Raw genomic sequence first — 21,912 nt, forward strand, 5'->3', positions numbered from 1 at the left:
CTCAAAGTAAGAAGGTGGTCATTACTACTGATTCTATTGACAGTAAAAGAGCAAAAGTATTATTACAAAACCAGGCATCAGTGGCTCATTCCTATAATTCTACCTGCTCAGAAGGCTGAGATTTGAGGATCCCAGTTCAAAGTCTGCCTGAACAGTATAGTCCTTAAAACTATTTCTAATTAATTAGCAAAAACGCTTGGCTGGAAGCATGGCTTAATTGATAGCACATCTGCCAACAGTGAAATAGCCAAGTGAGACCTGGAGTCCAGAGATTTTTTGTGGTGCCAGCAAAGTTAGAAAAGATTGAGAGGGGGTGGGGGGAGGAAAAGGGGGACAAAAATATGAGAGGGTTATCAAGGTTTGAGAAGTAATATACCCATTACCTGACGAATGAAGCTGTAACCTTTCTATACACTATCCTCACAATAAAATACAATAAAAAAGTTACAATAACAGATCTAGGTCCACAAATTAACAGCATATTAAATGGAAAAAAAAAGCCTACTAAAAGTCACGAACAGAAAATTATTATAAACTTGAAATAGAGACTGAATTTTTTAAAAAAGAAAGAAGCTGGGGCCGGGAGTTTGGCCTAGTGGTAGAGTGCTTGCCTAGCATGCACGAAGACCCAGGTTCGATTCCTAGGTACCCCACATACATAGCAAAAAGCCAGAAGTGGTTCTGAGGTTCAAGTGGTAGAGTGCTAGCCTTGAGAAAGCCCAAGAACAGTGCTCAGGCCCTGAGCCCAAACCCAGGACTGGCAAAAAAAAAAAAAGAAACAAAACAAAACAAAACAAAAAAAAAAAAAGAAAGAAGCTCTTTCTTTCAACACCAAGTAAGATTTATTCCAGGGCTGCATTGTTTGTTCACCATTCAAACATCCATGAAGTTAAAGAACACTCACAATCTGATCAATAAAGACAGAAAAATATTTGACAAATTCTAACACTTTACAATGAAACAATAAAACAAGAATAGTATGTCTTAAATTTGCTAACTTCCACATTAAGCCAACAACTAATAGTATTAAGTTAAACAACTAGAATGATCTCCTACTAAGAAAAAGAAGGCGGCAAGAATGTCATCTCTCACCACTTCAAATCAACACTGTCCTGGAAACCCTAAGCTAGGGCAATAATGTAAGAAAAGAAATCAAAAAGTATATGGACTGGGGGGCCGGGAGTTTGGCCTACTGGTAGAGTGCTTGCCTAGAATGCATAAAAACCCAGGTTCGATTCCTCAGTACCACATATGAAGAAAAAGACAGAAGTGGCGCTGTGGCTCAAGTGATAGAGCTCTAGCCTTGAGAAAGTCCAAAGACAGTGCTCAGGCCCTGAGCAAAAGCCAAGGACTGGCAAAAAAAAAAAAAAAAAAGAAAGAAAGAAAAAAGAAAGTATATGGATTGGAGAGAAAAAAATCAAATTCTGCTTGCAGATGAGAAGACAAATATAGGAAATTCCAAAGAACTGACAGAAATATTCTGGAACTAATGAATGAATATAGTAACTATATACTATTCAAACATCAACGGACTAATAATGAACACTTAGAAGTTAAAATTAAAAGCACCACATTATTTACTACTTGCACCAAAGAAAGAAAATAGCATGAACAACATATACAAATATACACATGAGACCGGGAGTTTAGCCTAGTGGTAGAGTGCTTGCCTAGCATGCACGAGGACCCAGGTTTGATTCCTTGGTACCACATACATAGAAAAAAGCCAGAAATGGCCCTGTGGCCCAAATGGTAGACTGTGCCCAAATGGTAGAGTGCTAGCCCTGAGCAAAAGCTCAGTGACAGCACCCATGCCCAAAGTTCAAACTCCACGACTGGTAAAAAATAATAGATAGATAGATAGATAGATAGATAGATAGATAGATCTCTATATAAGTATCTATCTATCTATCTATCTCTATATATGTCATATCAAGTCAAAGTGATCTATAAACAAAATTCCCATACATACACATACACCCGCAAAAATTAACGAATTATTTTGAGGACACGGAGAATGTGTTGTAAATTTCATATAGAAAAACATCAACCTAATTATAAGAACAACCAAGTCAAAATAAGCATACTATTTTCTTTCTAGATTTCCAACAAAGTGACATGGCAGCATGATTGATAAAAGTGACAAAAAAAAAAAAAAGATGAAAGGAACAAAATGTAGAAATTTATACAGATACCATGAATTGACCTTTGGACAAAGGAAGAAAAAGAATTCAACAGAAAACAGTTTTTCAACAATGATACCACAACTAGGTGTTCATCCATATGGGGGGAAAAAAAAGAACATCTGGACACAGACTTTGCATCCATCATAAAAACTAACTCAAATGGACCAAAGACCTAAAAATCACTGTCTTTGGTGGATGCAGAATGGTACAGCCATTTTAGAAGACAGTTATTCTCCTAGTATTTATATACAATTAAGTTAAAAATCAAAACAAACAACAACAACAACAAAACAGTATATGTGAGGGGCCAGGAGTTTGGCCTAGTGGTAGAGAGCTTGCCTAGCATGCACAAAGGCCCAAGTTTGAGTCCTTGCTACCACATACTTAGAAAAAAAAAAAAAAAGGCTCAAAGTGGTGCTGTTGCTCAAGTGGTAGAACACTAGCCTTGAGGAAAACCCAAGGATAGAGCTCAGGACTTGAGTTCAGTAACCAGGACTGGCAAAAAAAAAAAAAAAAAAAAAAAAAGTATACGTGAGTATTTACAAGTTTTATTTATAATCATGTAAAATTAGAAGACCAAGCTATCTTTCAACATGTGAAGAAATAAACAAGTTATGGTTTCCCTCCACATCCATGTTATTCAACAATAAATGCGGTAAAAAAAAAAAAATAAAAATACATAGAACCTTAAATATATCAACACCTCAAAGAAGTCAACTGAAAGGGCTATCCACTGCATGTACTGTTACTATGCAGTATTCTGGAAAGGAAAAAAATAGAGGCAGCATAAAGATCAGTGGTCTCAGGGACTAAATACAGGAGGCTTTCATCATTGAGAAACTATTCTGTAGGTACTACAAAAGCTAATCCTTGACATAACAAGATGCACAAAACTGTATGTTAACTATCATTCTTTATTGTAATAGTTTTTGTAAGGCAAAAGCCACAGATATACATATATAATAAATGCACATATATAACATAATGGTTATTTATTTTAAAAAGGAAGAAAATCTAACTTTTTTTTTTTTTTTTTGCCAGTCCTGGGCTTGAGCTCAGGGTTTGAGCACTGTCCTTGGACTTTCTCAAGGCTAGCACTCTACCACTTGAGCCTCAGCACCACTTCTGGCTTTTTGATATGTATGTGGGGTACTGAGGAATCGAACCCGGTTCTTCGTGCATGCTAGGCAAGCACTCTACCACTAGGCCAAACTCCCGGCCCCCAGAAAAATCTATCTTTTATCTGTGCTAATTACCTTTTTTGCAATTAACATTTTACTTTTCATTACAATTAGAGTATAAATATCACTCAATAAACAACCATGTTTTCCTAGTTAAATATCACAGAAAGATTTTTTTGGGGGGGGCAAGTTCTGGGGCTTGAACTCAAGGCCTGGGCACTCCTTGAGCTTTCTCAAGGTTAGCACTCTACCACTTAGCACCACTTCTGCTGTGCACGCGTGTGTGTGTGTGTGTGTGTGTGTGTGTGTGTGTGAGTGTCTGTGTGTGCGTGCGTGTTTGCCGCCTGTCCTGAGGCTTAAACTCAGGCCCTGAGTACTGTCCTTGAGCTTTCTCTTCTCAAGGATAATGCTCTACACCACAGGAAGGAAAGCACAATTTCTGGCTTTTTCTGTGTCTGTAGTACCAAGGAACTGAACCCAGGGCTTCATGCATGCTAGGCAAGCACTCTTCCGCTAGGCCATACTCCTGACCCAAAAAGATGATTCTTGAGTCAATGAAACATACTTTTTCTGATTAAGTACCACAAGGATAGCTTCACTTCCAAAAAGAGGGATTTGTCCTACAACTTTAATTACTTGATAGAACACTGTCTACAAGAAAACATTTTTTTTTTTTTTATTGCTCAAGGCTAGTGCTCAGCCACTTGAGCCACAGAACCACTTCCAGCTTTTTATTCTGAGTATGTGGTACCGAGGAATCAAACCCAGCATTTCATGCATTCTGGGTGAGCACTCGTACCACTAGGCTATGCTCCCGGCACAAAAAAACATTTTTACTCAGTTACTGAAATACTATATTGAGTTCCTAAAATACATTAACATCATGGACGATGTCCTTTTATTCTCTTGAATTTCACACATCACTCACTTCTAATATCCATTTTAGCCTCTTCCAAAATGAATAGTTGTGGGTGCGGGCATGGTGGCTCACACCTGTAATCCTAGCTACTCAGGAGGCTGAGATCTGAGAATCAAGGTTAAAAAAGCCAGCCAAGGTACAAAAGGACCTGAGACTCCTACCTCCAATTAACCTCTAGAAAATGGGAAGTGGGGCTATGGCTCAAGGGTAGGACAGTAGACTAGAACTGAAGAGCTCAGGGACAGTGCTCAGGCTAAGTTCAAGCCCCACGACCCACAAAACTTTTTTTAAAAAAGAAAAAATAGATAAAAAGAATAGTAACCACAGTTTTTGTGTTTTGGTTTGTTTTGGGGTTTTTTTTGGCCAGTCCTGGGGCTTGGACCCAGGGCCTGAGCACTGTCCTTGCACATTCCTCATGGCTAGCACTCTACCACTTAAGCCACAGCACCACTTCACTTCTGGCTTTTTCTGTGTATGTGGTACCAAGGAATTGAACCTGGGTCTTCGTGCATGCTAGGCAAGCACTCAACCACTAGGCCAAACTCTCAGCCAAACCACAGGTTTTTTTGACCGGCTGAAAAGATCCTATATAATTACTTCATGCAAAACAACCTTTATTTTTTTTTGCCTCTCATAGTACTTTGTGGAAGATTTAGGAATCAATAAAGTAGAGCCTCAAATAGACCCTCTCTATTAAGATTATGCAATGATCTACACGGACAGAACCTGGAGCAAGATTAAAGGTACTAAAAGCTACTTTTTTTAGCTCTGTTCAATTAGTTATTGCAGCTCAAAGGTCCTGGGTGATCTTATTTTGCATATCTTCTTAATGTGTTCAAGTGTGTATGTATATATACATTAGGATGAGAAAAAAATTGAAAACTTGACCTATAGTCACACAAATAATTTTATTTAATTTTTGATTTGCAAAACTTAAAAAAGTTTATTTTTAAATGGAACTTCCTAATACCAAAATTCATCTTTCAATGATATGCTTCACTACTCTACTTTTACGGGACCCTTTACTTCAAGTTTTTCCATTTGCCTAGTGCCTGCCATCCTCTCCATGTACTGCTTTTCCATTCATTAGCCCCTACCAGGCCAAAGGAATAGACTATGTTATACCAGTTATGTGCATGTCTTTTATATATATTTTTTATTGTAATTAATAGAAGGGTTACATTATATTCAACAGACAGAAGGTGCATTACATCACATACTCTGATAACTTTTCTCATGTCTTGGACCCCATTTGCCCGCCCACCCCTCATCTTGTTTTCCCCCCTTTCCTATCCGATTTCAAATAACCAAATACACATATATGCAGTATATCAGATAACAAGGTGAAATACTGTAACAATATGAGATAACCAAGGGACAGAAAAAGAGATGAGAGCTAACATATACATTAAGGACAACAATCATTCATTATATGGCTTTTTGTTTCTATATCCTGGAGGCCCTTTCATTTAGCGTCATACTATATGGCCTTATGTGTCTAGGTTTTGTTCTATTGTAAATCTCTGCTAGGAGAGCCCAAGGTTTCTATTGGTTACGACAAATGAAGGAAACCACTGAGCCTATGTTCCTTTGAGTTTGGCTTACTTCACTTATTATTATTTTTTTCGAAGTCTTTCCATTTCCTTACAATTAGGGCAATGTCGTTCTTTTGACAACAGCATAGAATTCCATTGTGTATAAATACCACATCTTATTGATCCACTCATCAACTGAGGGGCATCTGGGTTGGTTCCATATCTTTGCTATGGTAAATAGTGCTGCATTGAACATCATTGTGCTAGTGGATTTAGTATGTCCTTGTTTCTGGACGATTGGGTAAATGCCGTGTAGTGGAATTGCTGGGTCATAGGGAAGTTCTATGCTTAGTCTTTTGAGGAATTACCATACTGCTTTCCATAGTGGCTGAATGAGGTGTTGTTTTTTTTTTATTGTAATTAATAGAAGGGTTACATGATATTTGCCAGATAGATGGTGCATTAATTCCCATACATTGATACCCTTTCACATGTCTTGGTCCCCATTTGCCTCCCCCAACCCCCACCCCTCATCTTGTTTTCCCCCCTTCCCTATCCAATTTCAAATAACCAAATACAAATATATCCGATATATCAGGTAACAAAGTGAGATACTGTAACAATATGAGATAACCAAGGGACAGCAAAAGAGATGAGAGATAACAGTACCTTAAGAACAACAATCATTCATTATATGGCTTATGTTTCTATATCCTAGAGATCTTTTCATTTAGCGTCCTACTATATGGCCTTTTGTATCAAGGTTTTGCTCTATTGCAAATCTCTGCTAGAAGAGCCCAAGATTTCTACTGATTATGACAAATGAGGGAAACCATTGAGCCTATGTTTCTTTGAGTCTGGCTTACTTCACTTAATATGATCTTTTCTAAGTCTTCCCATTTCCTAACAAATGGGGCAATGTCATTCTTTCGGACAGCAGCATAGAATTCCATTGTGTATAAATACCACATCTTGTTGATCCACTCATCAACTGATAGACCTATTTCTTTGATGAACATCGATGCAAAACTTCTCAACAAAATACTGGCCAACCGTCTACAACAACTCATCAAAAAAATTATACACTATGATCAAACAGGATTCATCACAGGGAGGCAAAGCTGGTTCAGCATATGCAAATCAATTAATATAATTCAACACATCAACAGGAGCAAGGACAAAAATCACATGATTGTCTCAATAGATGCAGAAAAGGCATTTGACAAGATCCAACACCCCTTTATGTTAAAAGCTCTGGAGAAACTAGGAATCCTTGGAACATTCCGCAATATAATAAATGCTGTGTATGACAAACCCACAGCTAGTATTATACTTAATGGCGAAAAGCTAAAGCCATTCCCTCTAAAATCAGGAATGAGACAAGGATGCCCACTCCTCTTTAACACAGTATTAGAATTCCTAGCCAGTGCAATAAGGCAAGAATCAAGCATAAAGGGGATCCAAATAGGGAAAGAGGAAGTAAAACTTTCCCTCTATTTGCAGATGACATGATCCTGTATTTAAAGAATCCTACAGACTCTACTCCCAAGCTCCTTGAGCTGATTCAAAACTTTGGAAGGGTAGAAGGGTACAAAATTAACCCTCAAAAATCAACTGCCTTCCTCTACGCCAACAGTGAGGGGAATGACGCAACAATCAGGAAAGCAACTCCTTTTGCAATAGCCTCAAAGAAAATAAAGTACATAGGAATTACCTTAACTAAGAATGTAAAGGACCTTTTTGATGAAAACTTTAAAACCCGGAAAAAGGAAATTAAAGCAGAACTGAGGAAATGAAAAACCTCCCATGCTCCTGGATTGGAAGCATCAATATCGTGAAAATGACAATCTTGCCAAGGACTATCTACAAATTCAACGCAATACCCATCAATATCCCAATGTCATTCTTTAAAAGACCCCATATTGCAAAAACACTTCTTAGCAGAAAGAACAGCACAGGAGGAATTTCAATACCAAACTTTAGACTCTATTACAGAGCTATAATTATCAAAACAGCTTGGTACTGGCACAAGAACAGGCCTGAAGACCAATGGAATAGAACTGAGGACCCAGATATTAAACCACAGACCTACGGCCACCTAATCTTTGACAAGGGAGCCAAAAAAATAGAATGGAAGAAAGATAGCCTCTTCAACAAGTGGTGCTGGCAGAACTGGTCTAGATAGAAGGAAGAAAAAAAAATCTTTCAAAAATTAAAGTATGAGCAGGTCTGTGGCTGGTTGGTAGTATCCCCAAATTCTTGGAAGAAACAAATGCAAATTCTCTTTAGGAGAACAAGATTTCCATCCTGGACAACAGCAATTTAATATGCAACTTTATTTGGAAAATGAAAAACAGAAAATGTACATCAAAAAATCAATAAAAACACGTTCATCTTAAATCTGTTGTTTAGGATTACCTGGGGTACTTTCAAAAAAGATGGTCCTGCATATCCAGAGATTTTCAGACAAGTAAGTATTTTAGGTAGCTCTGGAATCTGTTTTAATAAGGTACTTGACTTTCATTTTTTTTTTTACTTTTCAACCTGACAAGATACCAAGGCACTAGCATTTGTGTGCAGAGTCTGGTGAAAGATCCTACAACAGGCAATAAAGAATGAGAAGTGTTTTAATCAAGAGAATAATTTGATCAGACAATTCAGGCAGACAGACAGTGAGGAAGATAAGGATGGGAAACAGAGCAGTAAATACTTCAATTGGGACTGAAGGTATGTAGTTCAATAGTAGATCACCTGTCTGGCAAACAAGAGCCTGAGTTCAAACTCCAGTTTGAACTTAAGAGGCGAATGAATTTGTTTTAAGGCTAGAGATAATAATCATTTAAGTAATAACAATTCCAAGGAGGCAAAATTGAACATTAGCTAGATTCTACACAGAATCAAGTTTTGTAAAATTTCAGCAGAAACAACACTTACTCTTGAGAATTATAACCACTGGGCCTTTAAAATTACATTTCATTTGGGTATGGTATTTATAAATATAGTGCTACATAAATCGTATACTGTATAAATATTAAATGTTAAAAAATGCTACTAAAACTCAAAATAATCGCCAATAATCTATCTGTAAGCACAGACTTTTTTTTTGGCCAGTCCTGGGCTTTCAACTCAGGGCCTGAACACTGTCCTTGGGCTTTCTCAAAGCTAGAGCTCTACCACTTAAGCCACAGCACCACTTCTGGCTTTTTCTGTGTATGTGGTACTGAGGAATACAGGTCTTCGTCCATGCCAAACACTCTACCACTAGGCCAACCTCCCAGCCCTGTACGCACAGACTTTAATCTCATTTGGTGGTATTAGTACTTAAACTCAAAGCCTGTGCTTTCTAGGCAGGTGCTCTACCACTTGAGTTACACCTCCAGCCTGTTTTGGCTTTAGTTGTTTTTCAGACAGTTGATTCTCTTCTTGAACCAGACTGGTACCTTACTTCTCCTATCTATTTTCCCTGCATAACTGGAAATATAGACATCAACTACATACATCTGGCTTGTTAGTTATATGTATGTGGGGTGTCTTTTATAACATTATATCATGGCTGGACCCAAACAGATTTTTCCACTGACTCTAGCCCATGACTTGTTGGTTGAGATTTTGCACTCTATCTTTTGTCTGGGCTAGGCCTCAAACTATGAATCCCCACTCATGTGAGTAGTGCGGATTACAGGTATGTGCTACCACCTGACCTTTAATTCCATTTCTCTATTAAATAATGTGTATAAATGGAAACATTTTAAAATTCTGGGCAAAAAAAACCATTTTCAGTGGTTGATAATTTAAATAAAAAGAGAAACAATGAATTAACAAACTTACGCTGAATATGAATGAACTGCTTAGGCTGTTTAAACTCTCCTTTGTATAATCGATTGTAATAGTTGACGTTGCTCTCTGCCTCAGGAACAGGAATGACCATGCTTTCTTTTTTCTCTCTAAATACTTGCTGTGCCGAAATAGCTCGCTGTAAATGATGTTCCTGGAAAATGGAAAGTAGGCGACATAAATTGTTTGGTAAGGTTAATTCAAATATAATTCTATTAAAAAGTTACCTGTTTGGTAATTATAAGAATCAATTATATAGTTATTTGTTACATCACAAATAGTTCCTTTGCTGCAAACCTACAGAAATTATTGCCACTGCTCTACCATAAAATACCTATGGATCATACTGATTGATACTGATAACTATATTATTACTGTCATTTTAACAAAATTAAAAAAACAAATATATGCATATGCACACTTAAAAGAATATTGCTAAATTAACTGAAGTATCTTTCATTACTACCAGATTAATATACAAAATCACAAGAAAAAAACTTTGTACTGTAAATTTTAAATATCTTCTGTGCGCATTTAGGTTTCACTGTACCAACTTCTGATGTTTACAAGTAGTATTACAATCAAGGCAGGAAATACTTTTAAATATAGATCAAACAGTTCCTATAGCCGGCTCTTCGTCATTTTTTTTTTTAAATCACTTCCAAGACCTGTTACTATTGCATTCGAAATGCTTGCCCTACTTCTTCCCCCCTTGACTTACTGTGCCCTATTCTGAATAAAGCAGTTTTACTTTTTGGAAGGTAAATCAGATTGTGTCACTGCTAAAAGACTCCCAATCATATTTAGTATAAAGGCTATTACTCTTGATATATAATACCCTTTAATATCAATCTACAACTTCTTTTACTTCAGCCATCCTGCTTCTCCTTTCTGTTCCAATGTATTCAAATACCTGCTTTTGAAATTTCTTCATCTCATCTCCCCACAGCTTCCTCATCAAGATTAGTGCTCCTTACTTATACTATCCTTCTACTCTGCTTCATTTTTCCCTATTACTTATCTATGTCTGACATCCTAAAAACAAAAACAAAAACTCTCACTTCTTTATTGTCCATCTATCTCCTAATTAGAGTTAGCTCCAAACAAGCAATGATTTTTGTTCATTTTCTTTTATTATCTCTAATGACACAATGACAATACATAAATAGAAGCTACATATTAAATGAGTTAATGATGTTATTATTGAATTTCCTACTATATATCAGAATATTCAAAAACACTCTACAGATTTAAAAAACTGATAAATAAATAAGTTCAGCAACTTGTTCAAGGTCATAAAAGTGAAGAAGACTACTTTAATAATTGACAAGATGTCAAATTAAGCCAAACAGATCTTTTCTCAGATTTTTCAATCAAAAAGGAACAAATTAAAAAGCAAGTATTTTCTCTCTTCCATTTATATACAAACACATAGTAAAGTAATAGAAAGTGTATACTCATTTAAAAATGTTTACCATGGGCATCTCACAATAGTTAAGACTAAAATGACATAAGAAACATGTCACTGCAGTCCTACCTAGCTAGCACAAATACCCACATTCAAAAGACAGAGAGACAGAAAGATCAAAGAGGATCCATCTTCATAGTTTTTCTATATATTCTGAACTTTTCAAAAATGAGCATACACGGCTAAAGGCATGGTTAAAGTGGAAGAGTGATAGCAGAACAACCAAATGGAAAGCACGAGATCCTGAATTCAAATTTCAGTACCATGAAGGAAGAGAGACACATACACTCTTATAATGGAGAAATAACAGTTTGAACATCCTTAGTCTGAAAGCCAAAATCACACTATGAGTAGAAAATTCCATACCTGTAGTTCAATATGCAAAAATCAATAAGGATGATATATCACTAACAGGAGACTATAAATACCATATAATCATCAACAGATCCAAAAAAGGTACCTAATAAAATCCAACATCCCTAAATAATAAAATAGAAAAAATTAAGCATAGAAGGCATAAACTTCAATACAGTAAACTCTATGTATAATAAGCCAAAAGCTATACTGAAAGCTGAAAGTTTTACTCTAACACATGAAACAAATCAGGGAGTCCATGCTTACTTTTATTCAATTTAGTGCTAGAACTCCTAGCCAAAGCAATCAGACAAGAAAAGAGAAGAAATAATGAGCATCCAAATTGGAAACCAAAAAAAAAAAAAAAAAAAAGGAAAATAATAGACAAGGAATAAAACTTGCTAAAATATCAATACTATACAAGTTCAATGCAATCCCTACAATATACTAATGATACTCACTGTATAACCAGGAAAAAGAATTCTACAATTTGTGTGGACCCACAATAATCCAACCAGATACTACTAATAAAAACAAAACAAAAAAAAAATCACAAACCTCACAGCAATCTTGACCAAGAGCAAAAAGAACAAACTATAAATAAACTACAGACCTACATTAATCAAATCAACATGGTATTGGCAAAGCACATACACATACATAGAATTGACAGCATAGACATGAACATGCACATTTACAGTGGACTGGTTTTTAACAAAGTTCCTAAGATTGTACAATGGATAAAGGCCTTTCCAAAAATGATACTGGGAAAATTAAGTATGCACATAGAAGAACGAAACTAGACCACCCTCTCATGACATACTTAAAAAAATCTTAAAACTTAAAGTTTTAAACACTAAAATGCAAAGCTTCAAACCAGTAAACTAAAGAAGAAAACAAAAAGCTAAGTATTGGTGGTTCATGCCTGCAATCCTAGCCAAGGAAGCCAAGATCTGGTTTAAAGCCAACCTGAGCAGTAAAGGCCATATGACTCTTATCTCCAATTATGTACCTAAAACCTGGAAGTGGACTTGTGACTCAAAGTTGGTAGAGTGCTAGCCTTGAAAAAAAAAAAAAAAAGACTAAGAAAAAGATGCTTCAGGACTTTGGACAAAGGAAACAAAAACAAAACAGACAATGCAATTCATCCAATTCATCCAACAACCAAAAAAAGTTTCTGAGGAGCAAAGAAAACAAAGTAGTGAAGAGACAACATATACAATGGAAGAAAATAGTTGTGTAATTGTAAAACTACACATATGAAAGGAAGAATGAATTCCAGCAAACAAAACAAAAAGAAACAAAATTACAAATTGAGCAGTAGACCTAAAGAAACATTTCTCAAAAGACAAATGCCAATAAGTATATGAAAAAATATTCAACATCAGTATTATCAGAAAAACGTAAATTCAAAACCACAATGAGGTATCACCTCTTAAGAATGGCTACTATAAAAAAGACAAAAGATAACAGTTGGCAAGGATATGAGAAAAGGGAGCCCTTGAACACCGGTGAAAATGTAAACCATGATGTAAGCTGCCAAAAAATTAAAAGAAAACTTCTATAGGGCACAGCAATCCTATCTGCAAAAAAACCAACTCAGTATTTTTAAGAAACATGCATACTCTCATGTTTATTGCAGCACTATCCACAGCAGGCAAGAAGTAAAAATAACCCTTGTCTATCAACTGACTTGAACAGATTTTTCAATGTAGTATGTACACACAATAAATAAAATGCCATCATTTGTAAAATCATAGCCATGCACAGAAAAACAAGTACCACATAATCTTAATTTATATGTAGAATTTTTTAAAGTTAAGTTTCACAGAATTTTAGAATCAAATAGTGATTACCAGAAGCTAACAAGCAAAGGGAAAGGGCAGGGCACCATAGCTCATGCCTGCAACCCTAGGTACTCAGGAGGCTGAGATCTGAGGATTGAGGTTCAAAGTCAGTCCAGGCAAAGTCCCGATACTCATTTGCAATTAACCACCAGAAAACTGGAAGTGGTATTGTGGCTGCAGAGGCAGGGAGGCAACCTTGAGCTGAAGAGCTCAGGAACAGCTCAGAGTTCAAGCCCCATGACTGACCGAAAAAAAAAAAAAAAAAAAAAAAAGGAGATGGGCAAAAGATGACAAATGTGTAGTAAATCACTTTCAATAGGAATAAAATGTTCTGGTGAGCTACTGCATAATAGAATGACCACAGGTAACAATTATATACTATAATTTTCAAAAAGCTAGAAAGATATTGAATATTTTTCTCATAAAGTATTAAGCCAGGCCCTCCTATAATCCCAGTTTATAACAGAGAAGCAGAAGGATTATGAGTTCATGGATAGCCTGAGCTATTTAAGTAAAGTCTGTCATGAAACAGGGAAAAAAAAAAGGAAGAAAAGAGAGAGGGAGCAAGAAGAGGGCAGAGGAGAGTAGAAAATAAATAATAAACATTTGAGGAAATAGATGTGGTTTAGCTTTATGTATGTTATTTATTAGTGCTAGAGACTAATCTAATCCTATAGCCTATCTCATGGTAAGTACTTGCTTTAATAAACTATGGCTTCAGCTCCTAATTTATTTCAAATATTTGTGTACCCATGTGTCAAAATATTACATGACACCTGTATAACTTTTGTGATTTCTTTTTCTTTTGTTGGTTATGGAGCTTAAACTCTGGGCCTGGGAGCTGTCTCTGAGCTCTTCAGCTCAAGGCTAACACTCTACCATTTGAGCCACAGTGCCACTTTCAGTTTTCTGGTTGTTCACTGGTGATAAGAGTCTCAAGGATTTTCATGCCCAGGCTGGCTTTGAACCACTATCCTCAGAACTCAGCCTTCTGGGTAGCTAGGACTACAGGCGTGAGCTACCAGTGCCTGGCTAATTTTTGTGATCTTATATGAAATTTATAATAAATTAAATATAACCACATTAAAATGGAAGGCAGTTAAATTTTACACTTAAAAATAAAGAAAATTCTTCACTTAATCCTCTCAATGAGGAACACTAAAAAAATAAGTCATTTTAAGACTATGAGGTACATAGGAAACAAATTAATGTTATATTTAAATTTAAGTCCATCTTAAAATATTGCCATACATACATATATGCATACATGTATATATATAAGCACAAATATTCCAAAACTTGAAAACAATGTCACTTCTGAAACAGTTATGACCCCAAGCATTTTAAATAATGGTATACTTAATTTGTATCCAAAAACAGAAAAGAAAAAAAAAACTAAGTTATTTTTGAGCTTTGTTTTCCCCTAGCTTAGAGAAATTAACTATTTTAAGACAAGCTTTAGTGTCTGTGCCTATTTACAATGGTCATTTTGTTCTACTATACTACTAACCCGTACAGCATGCAGTTTTCCATGTTTTATTAATATCCTGACAGTAGTTAGAGTACTTTTAATTTGATCTCAATTTCTAAACATAAAACCATGGCAATACAGATAAGCAATAGCTAAACTTGCTCAGTGCTTAATTACCTTCCTAATAATCACCATATTTTAAGCATTTCAGTGACACATGGCAGGTAAAAAGTATCAGTATTCTGATTTTCCTCTCAGTGTAAACTCAGCCTAAAGTTTGCAAACTTCCTTCATGATTCATATTCATTGAGACCTAAAGTACATTATCAGCTAACATGTTATTCCTAACCTCCTCTAAATCATTTACTCCATGGTAATAAGTCCTCACATTTACTTCAGCATGGATTATTCTTTGGCAGGTAGACGGAAGAAGTAGTTCACAGACCCTATCATGCCTATTAAGGTACCACAAATCTCAATTTTAAAATCCTGACATAAAATGAGATTACATGAAATTTAAAGAATAATGTTCTACAAGGTGTTTAAATTGGTTTTGTCTCAATTGTTTTGAAAAACCACAGTTAGCAAATCACATTTCCAATGCTTTCCTAATTAGCTGAGTTTCTAGTCTTTTGCCACCATCACTACCTCATGTACTACTTCCACAACAAACCCAACAATAACAATCTAGTAGAAATATAAGCTATCTACTTGGAAGAACCTTGCCCTTCATTGATTAAATACTCTGTGTCCTAATATAGAAAGAAAAACCGGTAAGTACATATAATTAACACACCAGTCACTGCACAGAAATATATTTCACGTGTTACTAAAATAATTATACTAGTGTTTTTCAAACTATGGGTTGAATGACCAGTAAATCAATTAAATCAATGACCAAAAATATTTTAACTAAATTGAAAAGCGAAATAATATCCAGCAGATATAGGTATTTCCAAAATAGGTATTTGCACATTTACAGATTTGCCTACTAAGTGACTTTCGTGACACTAAAATTAATACACATTTGATATAATTCTTAGACATGTGCAAAACTGAAAATTTCAAGTCACCCTACACAAATGTTCTCAACTAAAATCACATGAGAATGATTTATTTCATCTGTAAACAAATGTCCTCACATTCTATTTCATGACATACTTTTTACAATTTTGTACTTTCGTAGATGATTTTACGATACTCTCAAGTGTAGTACATCCTAATGTTTCTAAGCACAGGAAGGTTACAATGTGCCTTATACTGAAAATATGTAATACATATAAGTTTTGCTTAGACTAGTGACTGAGTTCAATGTCAAAGAATTAGCCATATATTGAGTGAGGTATTTTTAAACAGAAATACACATAACCTTTATATATTCACCAGTTGATGAAAACTGCTTGCAGGAACTCAATCCTGTTTTTCTAAGTAGGAACAGTGGCTCAGTTAGTACACAATAATTCTGTGTCCTTGGCAGCTTTATAAACCATAGCTACCTCCAATAATGAAAATCAATTATATATCTCTATACATGGGTATGTGGCTATTAAAGTGTACTTTATTTTGGTTATACACACATAATGAGTCAGTTGAAAGAGTTTGAAAATCAACTAATTAGAGCATATAGAAAAGAATCCTGAGGGCCAGGAACTTGGCCTAGTGGTTAAAGTGCTTGCCTAGCAAGCACGAAGGCCGGGTTCGATTCCTTGGTACCACATATATAGAAAAAACTGGAAGTGGTGCTGAGGCTCAAGTGGTAGAGTTCTAGCCTTGAGAAAGTCCAAGGATAGTGCTCAGGCCCTGAGCTCAAGCCCAGGACTGGCAAAAAAAAAAGAATCCTGAAAGGAATATTAAAATACTAAAACAAGAGGCGTGGATTATGAGCACATACATCAATTCCCTTCTATCTATAACGATCATCACAATACTGTATGAGAATATCTATCACCTTCTGTATCAGAGACACCACTTCATTGTGATTTAATTGGAAATTTAGAATTAAAACCTACACATTAACTTTATTAAAGCACCCCAGATATGGCCAAGAACCATTCTTCCACCTTGTAAACTAAGGTTCTCAAAACGAAGTTCCCAGACAAGTAGCATCACCCAGAAACTCATTACAAATGCAAGATCTTTGCTTTGGCCTGAGTCTAGATCTACTTAATTAGATACTACGAGGGTGAGCCTCTGACTGGTGTTCTCAGAAACTATCCAAAGGATGTGGATACTTGCTAAGTTTGAGAATCTCTGACCTAAATTCTTTCATGTTTCTTATATTTTGAAAGACCTGATAATTCAACTAAGTAGCTGAACTATCTCTAGTAAAGCTGAAGGGCAGCTCCTTCCAATCCAGCACATTCAATGGATAAACAATCTTCTCACAACTCGTTATAAACCAGCTACTGTGCTTTTCACCAAGGTAAGTAAAATGTATTTCTTATATTAAAATCAAGTAGAATTGTTTCTTGTGACATCCTTCATGTTTTTGAATTCTTCAATTGTTTTAGTGGGGATTATTTATAATATTTTTTACCTAAATTTATGCTGAACCAGAAAAATTGGGTTATGCTGGAGTTTGAACTCAGGGCCTCGAGACTGGTAGGTACATATTCTGCCAGTTTAGTCATGACCTCAGCCCTACTTGCTTTCATTAATTTTCAAGGGGGTCTCACTTTTCTTGCCCGAGCTAGCCTGGACCCCGAACCAGGTAGCTGGAATTATCTAGCAGATACCACCAATGCCCAGATTTTTATTGGTTTAGAGGAAATCTTGTAAACTTACTGGGGCAGGGCCTCTAACCATTATCCTTCTGATTTTTACTTCCTGAGTTGCTGGAACTACATGTATGAACATCAGGCCCTTCCTGTCCTCAATCCTCTGAACATTCTACCGAGTATCACACATACATTTCTATATGAAAGTAATCATAAGTCATTAAAAGGAAAAAGTGCATGGTATTCTGGCAAACAGAAATAACTTTAAGACTAACTTGTAAAAATTAACTCAGTAGTATATTGCAGCTTAAGTATAGTATTATGAACTAGTACCTTACTAAATCAAATCATGTATTTGTGATATAAATTTTCACAGTATTACTTTTACTATCCATATTATATATCTCACATAGAAGCATTTGTACACAATTCATTTCTTACCTAACTATAAGCTGACTAGAAATAGATACCAATTATTCTTCTTGTGTGAAAAGTGTATAGGTTTTGGTTTATATTCAATAAATATTTAGTGATACCATATGCCATTCACTGTGCCATAAAATAATATAAAGAAAAGACTGACCTATAATCCATGCAGACTGCTCAAGAAGTTAATACTGAATAAGCATCACAAAAACTACAGTGAAAGTTTGAGGACTTGCCAACATCATAATTGAAATATAACTTTCTTCAAAAAATGTACCCAACTGATGTCCTGAGTCCAAAATAAATGCTAAAGAAAATATACCAAGTAACTTAACTCATAGTTAATCTGATTTTATGTTTATATGTATACAAGAATATATACAAAATTCCTATGAAGGTTTTACTGACAACAAAATTCACACATGAATGACAGGTTAAGATGTGCTATCTTAACTCTAAACAGCTTAACAGAAAGCTACAAGTTGGGCTAAGAGCAGGTGGCTCATACCTGTAATCCTAGCTAATCAAGAGAATGTGATCTAGAGGATCACAATTCAAGGCCAGCCTGGGCAGAAGTCCCTGAGGCTCTAGCTCCAAAATAAACAGCAAGATGCAGGCCAAAGAGGAATGGTTCAAGTGGATAGAGTGATAGCCAAGCAAGCAAGCAAGCTGGGTATGAGGTCCTGATTTCAAACCCAAGTACTGACAAAATACAAAGCTACAATTTGCCAATTCTCAATTCCTTTTAAGGTGAAAAGGGAAAAAAAATCAAACTCTATGACTCTAGACTGAGAAATTACTAGCACAGTAAAATATTATAAGCTGGACGTTGGTGGCTCACTCCTGTAATCCTACACAGGAGGCTGAGATCTGAGGATTGTGGTTCAAAGCCAGCCAAAGCACAAAAGACTATGAGCCTCTTATCTCCAATTAACCACCAGAAAACTGGAAGCAGCGCTGTGGCTCAAGTGGTAGAGGGCTAGCCTTGAACTAAAGGCTCAGGGACAGCACCCCATGACCAACAACAACAAATTACTTATGAGTACAAGGCAAATAACTGTCTACCTGATCAAATAAAAGCATTTGCCCAGAGATTTTTTTTCTCCAACATATGTGCACACACACACACACACACACACACACACTCTGCTGCCTCCACAGAATAAGATCTACAGAAAGATACTTTGTCTATTAACTTCTGTGCTGTTAAATTTTTATCTTTAAATCATATAGGCCTATTATTTTTCCATTTTGAACAGCTATCAGAAAATTAAATATGAAAAGAACAGTAGTATCTCCTTTACAATGAGGGTAGTAAGATCTGTAGCCTGCCTAAATATCTGGGACAGCGATAAACAGGAATGGGGTTACATTTAGGCAACAGAAAGTCTCATGGAGAGTTCTGAGCCTCAAGGGTCATAGATATCTAAAATATCCATACAAAAAAAGCTGACAGAAGACCCATAAACTTGGGCAGAAAATAATTGTTAAATTTCCTAAATCTTAACCAATTTAATATTCTCTTCATTTATTAACATAGGCAACAGATATTAAGCAGGATTAGCAGTATTATTACTCTAAGAACAAGCTAAAGATTTAGTTCTCTTCACCACTAATTTTCAAGGTCTTCAATTTATTTTAATCACTTTGTTAACTGCTCTGCCACAAAGATAGAGAAAGAAGAAAATACAGGCATTAATTTGGTAATGATTTAGAGCTATAAAAATGTATTTTAAGGCCTAGGATATGGCTTAATGACCGCATGAAGCCCTGGGTTTGATTTCTCTGTGGCTGAAGTGGTAGAGTGCTAGCCTTGAGCAAAAAGAAGCTCAAGAACAGTGCCCAGGTCCTGAGTTCAAGCCACAGGGCTGGCAAAAACAAAAAACAAACATGTATTTTAATTGACAAGAGAAAAAAAACAGGAAACTATACCAAATAATGATGCATGGAAATACTTTTGTATATTTTACTATTTTATACTTCATATTTGTTTATGGAATTACAAAACATTGTTAATAAATAGCAGTTACTGGTAAGTGGTATGTAAGGCAGACTTAAGCCTTTGGGGTTTTTTGTTTGTTTGCTTGTTGTTTTCTTTTCTCTCTTTTTTTTTTTTTGGTGGTGGTGGGCGGGGGTTGCCTGTCCTCAATTCAGGGTCTGAACACTGTCCTTGGGCTTTCTCATGGCTAGCACTCTACCACTTGAGTCACAGCACCACTTCCAGCTTTTTCTTTGCATGTGGTACTGAGGAATCAAACCTGGGTCTTCAAGCATGCCAGGCAAGCCCTCTACCACTGGGTCAAACTCTCGGCCTACTTAAGTCTTTATTTAAAAAAAAACAAACTTGCATCTTCTGTGATTGTTGTTCTTAATGCACTATATTATTTCTCTTGTCTTTTTCTGCTCTTATGGTTAATCTCATGTGGTTACTGTATCTGACTTTGTTACCTGGTATACTGTATATCCATTTATTTATATGAAATAGGGAAGGGAAGGGGAAAAACAAGGTATTTGGGAGGAGGAGAGGTGAGAGAAATGGGGACAAAAACATGAGAAGGGGTATCAATGTGTGAAAAGTAATGCACCTACTACCCGATGAATTTAACTGTAACCCCTTTTTACATTATCCCGACAAAAACAAAAAAACAAAAAAAAAACTTGGGGGCCAGGAGTTTAGCCTAGTGGTAGAGTGCTTGCCTAGCATGCATGAAGACCCAGGTTCGATTCCTCGGTACCACATACTTAGGAAAAAAAGCTTGTTGTGGTGCTGAGGCTCAAGTGGTAGAGCTCTAGTCTTGAGAAAGTCCAAGGACAGTGGTCAGGCCCTGAGCTCAAAGCCCAGGACTGGCAAAAAAAAAAAAAAAAAAACCATAACCACTATTTGGAATAATTCTCCTCCACAGTGTTTACTAGTCAAAATGACAGAGGTGGGTATTGGAACTAAGTCACAAAAAAATGTCAAAATTGCAACAATTTTTTTTTCATTTTATTTTTTATTATAGAGGTAATGTAGAGAAGGATTACAGTTACATTCACGAGATGGGTGCCATTACTTCTCATACACTGATACCCCTTCTTATGGTTTTGTCCTCATTTCCCTTCCCCTACACCCTCCAATCATCTTGTTTTCCCCCTTCCCTTTACAACTTTTTTTTTAATCAAATAAGTAATATAACTAACAATGCCAATTCAACAACAATCTTCATACTCTCTGACCATAAGGGAAAAAAAATGGAAAGTAAGCATGAAAAAGAGAGCTAGCAGGCTGACTCTTCTACACTCTAATACTTCACAGTAATACTAGCTGACAGGAAAAAAAAAGAAACCTAAAAAAGTAGACATATATAAGAAAATGGTGCTAAGGAGAATCTGAAAGTGATTATCATTTGCTTCCACAGCATTATTTAAACAAGAAACCATCCTGGATAATGGAGTAAGAAAATTTGCAGTTGTGTACTATTTATATAATGTAGACAAAGATAAAAACCAAGGGGCCGGGAGTCTGGCCTAGTGGTAGAGTGCTTGCCTTGCATGCCCAAAGACCCAGATTCGATTCCTTGGTATCACATACATAGAAAAAAGCTGGAAGTGGCGCTGAGCCTCAAGCCTAGGACTGGCAAAAAAAAGAAAAAAATCAAATACCAATGATGGACTTCTATGGCCACTGGACTCCTTTTCATAGCTTATTCCTATTAGCCTTTCCTCCTCTGTCAATCCCATCTACTAATTACCATTACTTGAAATCAAGATGGAAAACTTCATGTTTAGTAGTACAAACTTAATCCAAGTGGCTACAGTCACAGTCAACATATACTACAAATTTCCCATGACTTAGGTCATGAAAGTACTATTTTACTTGCCTTGGATACGGAATAAAACAAATATAACTTCCTTTAGGTAGTTAATCTGGCTAGGAAAATAAGTTTTCTCTTCATTCTCTGTTCCTACTTCTACTACCACCTTCACTCCCACTT

General features: G+C 36.0%; 1 protein-coding gene across 1 annotated transcript in view; it reads right to left on the minus strand.

The window, feature by feature from the left end:
- Window positions 1–21,912, minus strand: part of Epc2 (enhancer of polycomb 2) — a 90,998-nt gene that overhangs the window by 57,552 nt on the left and 11,534 nt on the right. Inside the window, exon 2 of the mRNA XM_090342855.1 lies at window positions 9,650–9,809. Within this exon, the coding sequence (XP_090198981.1) occupies window positions 9,650–9,809 (160 nt within the window). The remainder of the gene's footprint in view (window positions 1–9,649; window positions 9,810–21,912) is intronic.

The sequence above is a fragment of the Megascapheus bottae genome, chromosome 12, assembly GCF_031878675.1.
Source record: "Megascapheus bottae isolate mThoBot1 chromosome 12, mThoBot2.hap1, whole genome shotgun sequence".
In the NCBI taxonomy this organism is placed as follows: Eukaryota; Metazoa; Chordata; class Mammalia; order Rodentia; family Geomyidae; genus Megascapheus; species Megascapheus bottae.